This window comes from Anthonomus grandis, chromosome 7, assembly GCF_022605725.1.
Source record: "Anthonomus grandis grandis chromosome 7, icAntGran1.3, whole genome shotgun sequence".
NCBI lineage: Eukaryota > Metazoa > Arthropoda > Insecta > Coleoptera > Curculionidae > Anthonomus > Anthonomus grandis.
Window position 1 is genome coordinate 30,756,860 of NC_065552.1, and position 13,046 is coordinate 30,769,905.

The window sequence follows — 13,046 nt, forward strand, 5'->3', positions numbered from 1 at the left end:
GGCATTATTAAAAACTTTCTCATCGGTTCACGGTTTTTTACCAGCAAGGTTGACTGGACAAGTGTATCAAGAATTTCTTGAAAATGAATTACCAGCTATGCTAGAAGATGTCCCCATTCAGCTGAGACAGCAAATGTTTTTTTTTACATGACGGTGCTCCAGCCCATTTTAGTTTAGTGGCTCGGCAGTATTTAGATATTACGTATCCAAACAACACCCACTCAAAGACAAGGCCTTAGTGCTTGGCGCGTGACGTCATCGATGTGGGCCACCGATTTTTAAAAACCAAGGGATTTCATATGCTAATATCTCAATATTTGGCTTATTTTAAAAAATGCTAGGAGTTCAGGAAACATTCAAAGGTATGTTTTAGTTCTGGTTGAATGTCAGGTTAAATATTATGGTGTAATATTAAATGCAGACTCCCAACTCCCCTACATCTGCGCCAAAATTCAACATATGTATTTAGGTATTTTTTATTTTTTTATACCATCAAGTAGTAAAAAATGTTATTATATACACATAAATACATATATTGACTTTAAAAGCTTAAAAAGCTTAGGTATACTCCAGTTCATGTAATTTTTTAATTGCAGAAAAAGAAGCACATTTTTTCTTTGAGGTGTCAAAATGAAGAAAATAAAATTTTTGGTCTAGTTTAGAGTTAAGCCAATTATTAAATACACATTTAAGTATGTGAACTGTCTCAAATAGGTAAAATAATGGTCTCTGATTATCTATGGGATGAGGATAAAAAATGCTAAGTTGGTCTGCAGTTGAAAAATGACTAATGGCTTTCCCGTTAATGGCATTATTATCACACTATTAAAAAACTATGTACCCAATCTCCTCTAAATTTTCAATAATTGTCTTAATAAAATTATGAAGTATGTCTGATGTAATTTTGGAGATGGGAGCTATATGAACTACTTCCTTAAAGCTGGAACACACGCTTGTAATCATAAAAGTAAATGCCGAGGAAGCTAGAGACTTATTATTGACTGATGTTCCAGTGATATTACCACCTTTATAGTCCATGTAAGGGTCAATATGAATTTCATCAAAAAGTAGTGTCACAAATCTCTCATGATGCTTTAGTAAACTAAACACATTTCGGGCATAAGTTAAAAACATTTTTTTTTCATCTATGTGGGGATCGGTCATGTGTTTGTTACAAATAGTCAAATACCCATTATAGTTTGAGGATGTGGTAAAATTAGGGATCCATAATCTCTTAAATACTTGTACGCATGAGGACTAATAGTATAGATTAGAAAAGTCAAAATTATTGTACTACTTGAATATCTGTACCTTTCCTTTGCAGTTGTAAGCAAAGCTAATTGTTCACAAATAAAATCTAAAGAATGCACTATTTTGTTGTCTTAAATGTTTTTAAAACTTTTTAGTATGTTTGACACAAAATCGAACACATGTTTCATTTTATTTATGTCATTCGATGGTTTGGCATGTTCGAGAATAGTATTGCCAAGGGTATTGGTAGCAGTCTCGGTAGCAGTATTTGGATTTAAGTCACAGTCGGGGTTGTCATTATTGGTAACATTTTCCTCCAAAGGCAGGGTAATAATAGTAAGGTCTATTGCTTCAAGTATTGCATATAAATCATCTAAACTATGGGAAGTATATGGAGTTTTAAATTTTTATGTTAAAACACAAACTGGCTCGCTATATAAAAAAGTTTCAAAAGTTTCAGCCGTGGTTTTAGTAATTCTATTGTAAAAATTTTACCTGTGTTGGAATCTTGAATTTAATATGTATACTAAAACGTATAATAAAGTACTCTTTATTATACTACCTTCAGGAAAATGAGCTTCACATACTTTGGTGTTGTTTGTGGGCTCAAAGTCATCTCTGTGTATGGCTTTTACCCATTTTCCCCTTAGATTTAGGTATATCCTTAGGAAAACCGAAGACATATAGTTTCCGATACAACCCGGAACACAACACTTTTGAGGCATATTTACACTCTGGTATCAACTACAAGCCGAACTAGGAGAAAAACATTAAATTAAACACGAACTAAAGTATTAAAGTTTGATATAAACAAATAAAACCGCGACCGAGAACCGGTTTTTCCGAGGATTTTTCTAGTCCGAAATTACGATTTTGCGATTTAAAAGTACGCGAAGAGTTTACATAAATATAACATACAGGTTTCGCGGAAATAAACAGTTCCGATTTTAGGAAAAAACACAAAAATTAGCTAATGTTTACTGCGAATATCGTCAGAAATACCGGCAACCACAGAACATAAATATAAACAACCTAACCTCTCGTTTCATCAGGTGGTACAACTAGTAGTGCGCCGTTGTCAGATTTATATAGAAAGAACTCCTATTGGCAAGTAACAAGGTATTAGATAAATGATAAAATTTGAAAAAATGGAAGTTTAAATTATAAAAAGAGAAATAAGGATGCACTATTTTTTTAACTAAATTGTAAAGTAAGAGCAGTTAAAAATATAGATTTAATTATTTTAAGATAGTAATACATCATCCTAACGTTCACGGCAATCTGCAAAGTCTGGCAGCGTTGCAGGCAGCCTTCCGCGGACGAACAACGGCAGCGTCAACAGCTGAATTCACGCGAAAATCAACCTGAAGTGCATGGCCCAAACGTGTGACGTCACGAGCAAAATTTTTTGGAGCGCTTTGTCCTTTTGTAGAGGTGTTATTGATCCAAATCGTTGGATAGGTCGGTAGTATTCACCCTTGGCCCCCACGGTCTCCCGACTTAAATCCGCTGGATATTTTTTGTGGAGCCACCTTAAATCACTGGTTTATAGAAATCCAATTGATAATGTGGAGGAATTGCGTAATAGCATTATAACGTCTTGTGACATAATTCGGCAGACACCAGAAATGTTTGAACGTGTCCGCCAATCAATGCGACGTCGATTAGATGCTTGTATTGATGTTGGAGGAGCACACTTTAAACAACTTTTGTAAAAATAATAATATTAATTAAATAAATAATAAAAAATTAAATATTTTTTTATGACTTAAAAACTTGTATTTTAAATTAAAGATTGTAGAAGCAAAAGTTTTACATCCTCAATTACAACTTTATTAAATTGGGCTAGCTTTTGTACTAAATTAATTAATAAAAATTTTATTATTTATTATTAAAATTGCAATAAACTAAAAAAAAAAACGAATGATTACTAAAATAAAGAAAGTCTAATCAAATCTGAGCAACATGTCCATGGTTTTTAATTTTTTGTGCGAAAACCGTGCATCTAACGGACAAAGTCCAAGGGATCAAAAATGTTGCAAATAAAACGGGGAATTTAAAAATATTTTTTAATACAAGAAAAACCAGTGGCGTACCATTTTTCTTTATAAAAGTATTCAGGGGAAAACCGTTAAAAATGTTAAAAGTATGTTGGTAAATGGCTCTGGATACACAGACCTTGCATACCAATCTTTGGACACATATCTACAGGGGTATTTAAGTTATCGAAAAAAAATAATTTTTTTGTTAAAACTTTACCACCCTGTAGCTCAAAATCTAAAAGGTTTAGAACCTATGTTTATAGGAACGAACGTTTTTTGCGAATTTTTGTCCAAAGAACACGTTCCTGAATTTTGTCGCAATATATAAAAAACACCCTGTATAGCTGAAGTCAATACCGTCTTATTGGATAATATTTTTGTCATAAGTTATTGCTGCTTTACTGTAGATAAATTGAGTATACGAATTACAATAATTTCCCAGAAGCCCTAATTTTTTTTCATTAAAACTAATTCAAAAAATTTAGGACATTTTTTGCAATTCAATTTGCATACTAGTCAAGTTCATTTGCATAATATAAAAACTGTTCTAAGAAACTTATACTTTTAAAAAGAAAACATCCTAAATTGCTTATCGCATAATGTGAATTAAACTGATTAGACCAATTTAAAAAAAGGCACAAAGTACTTACTTAAAAGGTTTAATTCCACTATGTGTCAGCATATGAATTTTCAAATTAGAAATATTTTGAAAAAATTTTCCACACAACTTGCATGAATTCGTAGTATCGGCTTGTTTTTCGTGCACTTCTTTGTTATGCCTTAACAAGCCCGGCCTCGTTCCTAATATTTTCATGCACTTTTGGCATTGGAAATCTTTCAGCGCATCCGAATTATCTGTAAATAATTAAACATGAAAACACTGCTTTAAATAATATGTAACATCAAGTATTACCGCTGTGCATCCTTTTTATATGAATTTTTAATTTTTGGGGCTGAGAGAACTTCCGGCCGCAAAAATCACAGAGTGATTTACATCTGAGGGGATTTAAGGAACATCCGTATGATTTATGCATGTCTAAGTAGCTCAGTCTTAAGAAAAACTAAGAAACAATTACGTGTAAGCAACAATTGTAAGAGATGTTTTAAAAAATATAATTTATAATGAAGATCATAAAACCATGGAACAAATATTATAACTCACTTTTTTACAATAAGGACATTGATACGCTCCTTTGCCGTTATGCTTTTCAGTGGCGTGTTTCCTTATATTTTCCTTTCCTAAAATAGCGGCTCCACACACTTTACAGTGGTATTTTTTGATCGTCAGGCTATACCTCAAATCATGAAATACCGAACAGTGCACTTGGTAGTATAAGATGTGGTCAAAAGTCATATTGCACCCACCACATACTAAAAAGAAATAATTTGTAATTTTTCTGATATAACTTTTTATTTCTTTAGAACTTTACAAAGAGTTTGATGCAGTAGTCAAAAACAAGTAAAATAATGTTTATTCTACGTCGGTCCAGAGTTACCCTTTCAACATCTTGCCCAAATACACTTAATGCTTTTTAAAAAAGTCTTAAAAAAAGTTTTTGAATTTTTGCAATAACATCAACATATCGATAGCAATAGTCTAATAGGATGTATCCCACAAAACCCAAATTTTTCAGGAGGAGGAAAACACCGTATATTTTTTTAAGTATTTAAGAAACAAAATGTTTTTTTTTTAATACCTTTTTTTTCTATTATTTGTTTTAAATTATGAGATTTTTTTTCACTTATTTTTGAAATTGGCGGCAATAAGTGGGTTACGTCTTATTATAATATTATGACTTTACTGGATACAACATATTTCTTTGTAGTTGTCATGTTAGCACGATAACTAAATTCTAAATATTGTGGGTTAAGACAAATTAAACAACGATTATATTTAAAACGAATTTACTTTATTCCTTATCAAAACTTTTTTAAAGAAAAAAATTAGGAAACAGAAGTTTAATTCAAAACAAATATTGAAAAACGAATCCAAATCTTTACAAAACGGAACTCTAATATGACTATTTTATTCCCTTACTTTTTTTTACAGCCTCATCAGTCTTTCTTGTGGAACTTTTATTTTTTTGTACTTCTGTATTGTTTACCTTTTTGTTTGATACTTCTGTTTTTTCGTAATATTTTATTAGGTCGTAAAAACAGTGCGTGTCTTTTGGAATCACTTTTTTTAACTGTTGTAAATCCATCCATTTTTTCTTTGAAATTTCTAACCTTTTACTGTATAAGGGCCTGGGTAAGTATTCATCCAAGGTAATTCCTTTTTGTCTTTGTGGTAAAATTGCATACGGATCGTCGTATTTAGTTTTATACAAGATTTCCCCCCAAGGGAAATATTTTAGACATCTTTCAAGTCTGACACCTTTAACGGACTGTTTAATTTTCCTGGGCGAATTGAGTTATATCTCATCAAGTTCGGGTTGTCAAAATTAAGAAAGTACGAGTGGTCTAAATATTCAACTTCTAAAGGCATTGTAATTTTTTATTAGAATATGGGTATCGATATGTAAGTTGCTTTGGACTCCATAGTTCAGCACCATATTCCATTGTGGATATGACTAGAGCATAATACAATCATAATAAGGTACTTCCTAAACTAAGGTAATTTGTAGGATGTTTAATTCCTGGTAAGGATTAATTTTCAGATTATTTATTTTACAAAAATAAATAGTTAGCAATTAGTCTATAATATTAGAAAATCTGACTAATATAGTAAAAAAATTACTTTTCTTCATAAATCTATACATATTGTTATAAACAAGACAATGACCTAGTAGAACCTTGACATACCGCTGAATCAGCAAGACAAATAAATAAATAAATAATGACTTTTATTAAAACAAAAATCTACATAATAAATAAATGCTCATACAATACCTCATTTCTGTTTTAATGCAGTTTAAGTCTATACTCAACTAAACCAGACTTTTATAAGCACTATAATAATATTTTAGATATATACCTATTAGTTAAACTAAAATAAGAAATATATAAATTTTACCTACATTACTAGACTATTAGTTTATTGATTCTTTTATGACACAAAAAATATATTAAAAACATTAATTTAATCAAATATTCCAATAATTTTAAGGTTAAAGAAATCTTAATATTATTATTAAATTTGGTTACTTTGATTAAATAAGTAAGTCTCTATTAACATAAAACATATAACATTCTGGTATTGAATTGTATTGCTTTACAGCATTATATGAAAAGGATCGCCGGAAGATTGCAGTGGTATGTAGAGGCATAAATAACTTTTTTACATTTCTATTATTAACATTGTGAATGGTATTTCAAAATACTAAACTCTCTTTTATAGAATTCGGAGAAAATGGATTATTATTTAGCATCTTTAATAAGAAACAAGAAAAGTGGAAATTTCTCCAATCATTAATTTTTAACCACCCAATCAAATTTGCACAAACCACAGATAAACCTCAAGCAAGCATTCTGCACCTTCTGTATGTGATTCTTGCTCTCAAAATCCAAAGAAAAAACATAAACATAGTCACAGTATGTAAAATTAGATAACACAAGGGTTTCAAATAAGCTTTTTTTAAGGGATTTACTTAATATGTGCCTATTAGTGTATAAAATTTTAAAAGAAAAAAATTATTTTTGCATAAGTTTTATTAAATGTTCTTGAAATCTTAGTTGAATATCAATAACAACCCCCAAGTTTTTAGTACTGTCAATAAATGTTAATTTCAAATTATTTATAATTATATTTAAATTATTCTTTAAAACCTCACTCAATTGTGATCCTCAGAAAATTGACATAAAAGTTTTATATCTTTATTAATGAATTCATTAATGGTTGTTGACCTCCATGTCAGGTGTGAATTTTAAAAAGTACTATCAACAAAGTACCTATCACCTCCATAAAAATATGGAACAGCCATGATAATTCTGTCAGAATAAATCAGAAATATTAGAACATCTACTCGATAAGTGTCAATTAATGACTTGCCAAATATTGAACCACCAAAATGGCTAGTCTGTTAATCAATATTTATTTATTCAATAGTAAGAAACAATTTTTCCCTCATGAGACCTTATTTAAAAGAATATTTAAACATTAATAAACCCAAATAGAATTAAACTTGTAATATAGTATAAAAAACTCACCAGTTTTTTCAGTCTTCTTTTTACTATTGCTGCAGGCCAGAGTATCTTGCCAATACAATAACTCATCACCAGGCTTTATTAATTTAATACTAACTAAATACAGACTACCTTCTCTTATAACCACAGTCAAATTTCTATCTTTTCTATTTGGAGCAGGCCTAACATACCTGAACCAATTTGAACTTTGAACATTTTCACAATCTGTGTAGACATTACCACTTCCTAAAAATGTTTTGAATTTATTTATAACTTTGACTCTTACATTAGTTTTGTATACCTAATTGTATTTCCCAAATATACCTCATATTGCTGTCATCACTTATATCCACTTCTTTTACTGGAGTACCTATTAATGGGCCAAATTCTGTAAAGGGTTTTAAAAGAATTTTAGTAGTGACCCCTGTGGCATCTTGATCAATAAATTTAAGGCAGTTTGGTAAAGAAATTCTACAAAAAAATGCATTAGGTTCACAAGAGCTTATTAATTCCAATTCTTACCTGGCAAAACTAGTACTAATATCTTCAGTTTTAATACAGTTACCATCAAAGCTGACACTATCAAATATTCTGACATAAGGATTATTTACTTGACACTCTTTATCATTATGATTACAATCACAATATTTACAACCACCTTGCTGTGAACTTTTATTTTGCACCCCCAAAAAGGCAACTCTTTTTTTAGGTAAGTCTTCTGAATGTGTGGTTTCTTCCTTTATATCTAAAATTGCAAAACAATCTCGTTCATTCTCTACTGGAGGTTCAGACTTTATTGTTAAATCGGTTTTTAGTCTAAAGTCTTGCAAAATCACTGCTTTACCTTGAGAGGGCCTTGAGCCGTTATTAATATATTCTTCAGCAATATCCAGTAGTCGAATAAGCAAATCTTCATTGGACCCACATAAAAAATGCCTTTTAAATCCACACCAACGTCTTAGGGTATCCACTCCTATGTAGAGTTTAAGGACTGAGCTAGAGTCATAGTTTGGGGTTTCTGTTGGGCATGTTTCCTTGTAAAATCCAAGTCGTTCTTGTCGGTGCTCTAATGTGGCTGTCATAGTTTAGTGGGAGTAGAGAATTCTTAGGTTTTTGATTATTATGTTATAAGTAAAGTTGTATATATAGGTGTTTTAAGAATTGTTTTTTTTTAGGCATAATCTTTATGAGTAGGAAAAAGGAATAGTAGAAGACACGTTTTTCGGTATAAGTGTTTCGACTTACGCTGTCTCATTTTTAACAACGGCAGTAATAAACCCAACTAAAAATGCTTATTTTTGACTAAAAAACATAATTATGCCTGAGAAATGTAAACAAATCGATTGTTTTGACATGTAACAGTTGACATTAAATATTGACGTTTGTGCCAAAACAGGCATTTTCAGACGATATATGAAGGGTACATCGAACATTGCATAAAGGTCTATTCACACAAATCACTCGGGACTCATTCGACGAAACAGTCACATTTACTATAAAAAATATATCGTTGCCTTTAATTTACACTACAGAGTACCTAAAATAAGAAAAAAAGAAAGAAAGAAAGAAAATGTGCTATATTACGTAAGAATAATCTTGTGTACAAGCATCCAATTTCAAAAATTGACAAAACAATGAACAAAATTAAACACAAGAAGACAAAACTTTTTGAACATACTTGAATTAAAGATACCTAAATAAAACAATCAATTACTAAATAAAGGTAAACTTGTCGAACATCATTTACACGATGAGTCAAATGGCCAGTGTCAGAGGGTAGTTTGGGAATTTTGTGAATAAGACCAGCTGTTTCTAAGATAAAGAGTAAAAAAAGAGTTAGGATTTTTTCAGAAATGAAGAGGGGTTTGCAAAAATCTCTTAACTTAGCAAAACACGGGTATCTAACTGCTTTTTTTTTGAAAAACAAAGACAATGTTAAGTAGCCCCTTATTGGTTAAACCCCAAAAAGGCAAGCCATACCGAATATGAGATTCAATAAGTGAAAAGTACACTGAACGTGCAACCACCCCTCCCAGCTCTTGTTTTGCCATTCTTACTGCAAAACATCCAGAAGATAATTTCCCAGCTAAATGTAAAATATGATCTTCAAACCGAAGGCGACCATCAATGGTAATTCCTAGGAACTTGCAGCACTCTTTATTCTGCAAGAGGGAATTTTCGTCAAACATCAGACCCTGAACATCGCACTTAAACCCCATAATAGACGTCTTTCTTACATTAAACACGAGCCTGTTGGAAGCACACCACCCTAATAAAATCTGAAGGTCATCAAGGATACAAGTCTTAATATAATCAGAATTTTTATGGCTCCATAGTATGGTGGTATCATCAGCAAACTGAACCACCTTGCCCTGCAGTTTCAATGAACTCAAGTCATCCACATACAGTAAAAATAACAGTTGTCTTAACACTGAACCCTGGGAAACGCCGCATTTTAGGGATCTAGAAGCAGACAAACTCCCAGACACTGTAACCTTCTGAGTATGATTTGATAGATAGGGCTCAAGCCATCGCAACGCTACACCCCTAAAACCATATTTATCGAGCTTAGATAACAGTATTCCATGATCCACACAGTCAAATGCTTTGGATATTCAGGACACATAGACGCTCTCCAAAAAGCTAAAAACAGCATCATGAGTCCCTTTACCAGCTTGAAATCCAAACTTTTGCAGACAAAATGCCATTATGATGTAAAAAGCACAAAATTCTGCTTTTTGCAAGTTTTTCAACTATCTTAGAGAGGGTAGACGGGACAGGTAGAAGGGACGGAAATTACAAGGCTGATCCAAATCTCCACCCTTATAAAGAGGGATAACCACTGCCTCTTTTAAACATGAAGGAAAAATGCCAATATGTAAAGAATTGTTTATGGCAGAAACTAAAGCATTTAAGGCTGAATCGGGCAAAAAGAGTAACAACCTCAAAGATATCCCATCAGCTCCAGATGATTTATGGTTTTTTAGGCGTTTGATTTAATTTTTTACTTCGGTAAGATCGACAGGATGAAAGAAAAATGAATGCTCAACCGACACTTGTTGAAGATAGTGTAAGGTATCAATGTTACTACGAATGCCCTTGAGCAAGATATTAGGTATATCACAATAATAGTCGTTTAAAATGTGGGGATCTTAACTCCGGTTCAGATACTTTTCTATGGCAATGTCTAAAATCATTAATAATCGACCAACACTCTCTTTGCCTATTTGATGACATATTTAAGCGATCCCTATAATAATTAGATTTTGCTGCTTTAATTGTCTTTCTGTACAGACTACGGTATTTCTGATGATATACAAGGATATTTTCATTTGTGGTATATTTGCATAATTTAGTCAAAAAACGGAGGTTTTTAGCTAAAATTCTAAGGCCTCTTGTAACCCATGGTTTTCGTTTCTTAGTTTTAAGCCTCATTTTAGGAAAGCACTGATTGATCTTATCACACAGAACTTGAAAAAATAAAGTAAGTGGGTCAGAATCCGTTTCAAGTGCATTCCAATTTATCGAAGCTGTAGCAGCAGAAAAAGCATTGAAATTTCTCCTGCTGAAAATTCTTCCCATATAATGAGATAAAGATAATACAGTATTATATGGCATTTTAGCAAGAATAGCTTCATGGTCGGAAATACCAGATGGGAGTACTGTGCATAAAACGTCATCAAAATTTGTACAGAAATAGTCAATTGTAGTTGCAGATGAAGAAGTTATTCGTGTGGGAGAAAGAACGTGCATTTTCAAGTCGTAAGAATTTAAAATACTTAAAAGAGAAGTACGTAACAAGGTTTTATCAGTGTAGTTGATATTAAAGTCACCAGCCAATATAACCTTAGAGTGTAGGGACAACTGGAATAAAAGAGAATCAAGTTTGTCCAGAAACATAGCAATATCTCCTGTAGGTGGCCTACAAAGAATATATAAATTAGAACGCTTACAAAAAGAAAGAGAGAATTCAAAAACATATAGATTGTTGACGACAAAAATTTGATATAGGAACATAATCAGATATTAAAAAACATTCACTAGGCCTCAACCAGTACTCAGTCAGAAGTACAATATCCGGAAAATTTGTAGACAAGAAGAAAAGTTGTAGACAAGAATTCAATAATTGGAACTATTTGGAAAATAAATATGATTAATCGATATTAAAAATTATTACAATACCGACTGAGTCACGTCAAGAAAAATGCGGGATATTTGAATTTAGTATACAGCGGGAGATTTTAAATTAAGGTGTGCGGGTACTCCGCATTCATAAATATATGTCGTTAGTAATTGTTAGATACGAAAAAGGTTAAATTTAGGGAAAACGTATCATATAAGGGGCAAACAAGTTTTAAAATCTTTTCCAATAGATAATAAAAAGAAATAGAATTTTTCTTAGCATTACTTATGGGCTAATTTCAATATTTCTCACTATTTTTCATTTGAAATTTCGTTTTTAAAAAATATAGTTTTATATGGCTGCTCATAAAGATCATAATATATAAATCATCCAAAAAGAAAAACTAAAACTAAACTGTCAGGTAATAAAATAAATAAATAAAATAAAAAAAGACTGTATGAAATAAACGGCAAAAATATCAAAATATGGTTAAAAATAAAAGCAGTTTTGTTGAAAAATATTAAAATGTGAATTGAAATACCTAGATTTGTATAAATTATAACATTTTCTATATTCTCTATAGTTTGCGGGTTAAATGCTACCAAAGGTCAGAGCCAAAAAGGTATTGTTTCCATTATAGCCTTTGTTTCGTTCTCCCTCATTTACTTTTTACTTTACTTAGGGGTTTTTTTTTAATGTAATTAGTCATAAACTTTACAATCAATAATTTATTTTTATTTTATTTTCTTATAATAATTTACACACACTATTTACTTTACTTCTACTTATTTTGCATATAAAAATAGGCCTGGTATATCACACTCGTTTTTTTTGGTACCTTATTCATATTTAACTCGACCTATACTACATTTCCTTACTCTCTTACTCCTATGCTCCTTTCCTAAATCTTATACTATGCATCCTACTTCACCTTATGGAGCCCCCGGGACAAGGAGTAAGCTATTTGGGCGAAATTTGACGACGAAACCGGTGTGCAGTACCAATCGAATCAGTAGTGCAAAATGAATCTAGCACTAAATAATTGTGTAAAATAAATACGCCTAAATGCGACGCGTCATGTGTATCCCTTGATACAAGAGGGATAATTGGGGGGTTATTTTACCCGTCGCTAATACTACTAAGGGTAAGTCGAGTACTTTCTTCTTTGGTACTTTATATTTTTTTCTTTAATTATTTAATTAATTACATTTATTTTCGCTATTTTATATAATTTTACGGTACGTAATCCCTAAGGGTGCGTCTTTGGACTAGAAATAGTTCCTTGATTTCACTATGTTGGAGCAGCGGCCCTATTTGCTATAGTTTGGCCTTGTTAACTTTTTTTATATTTTTTCTAAATTAAATTATTTAATTCAGTAATAAGCTAATAAGTTAATGTAATACGAGATTTTATTCATTCAATAGCATTTTTGTCTCTGGCCTATAAGTCGACTACTGGTCATGATTATTTATAATTTAGTCGTGTTTAGCATTAAAAATAAAAG

The 13,046-nt window shown here is 31.4% G+C and overlaps 1 protein-coding gene across 4 annotated transcripts in view; it reads right to left on the reverse strand.

Annotated features, from left to right (window-relative positions):
* Nucleotides 1-8,763, reverse strand: part of LOC126738382 (uncharacterized) — a 43,342-nt gene extending 34,579 nt beyond the window's left edge. For 3 of the 4 annotated variants that reach the window (XM_050443685.1, XM_050443684.1, XM_050443687.1), the window contains exons 1-6: nt 7,941-8,763; nt 7,720-7,889; nt 7,443-7,664; nt 4,456-4,664; nt 4,207-4,354; nt 3,944-4,148 (exon numbers count right to left, since the gene is read on the reverse strand). In XM_050443685.1, the coding sequence (XP_050299642.1) occupies nt 3,944-4,148; nt 4,207-4,354; nt 4,456-4,664; nt 7,443-7,664; nt 7,720-7,889; nt 7,941-8,500 (1,514 nt within the window). In that variant the 5' untranslated portion in view covers nt 8,501-8,763. The remainder of the gene's footprint in view (nt 1-3,943; nt 4,149-4,206; nt 4,355-4,455; nt 4,665-7,442; nt 7,665-7,719; nt 7,890-7,940) is intronic. The other variant, XM_050443686.1, reaches the window with a different exon arrangement.
* Between the last annotated feature and the right edge of the window lie 4,283 nt (nt 8,764-13,046).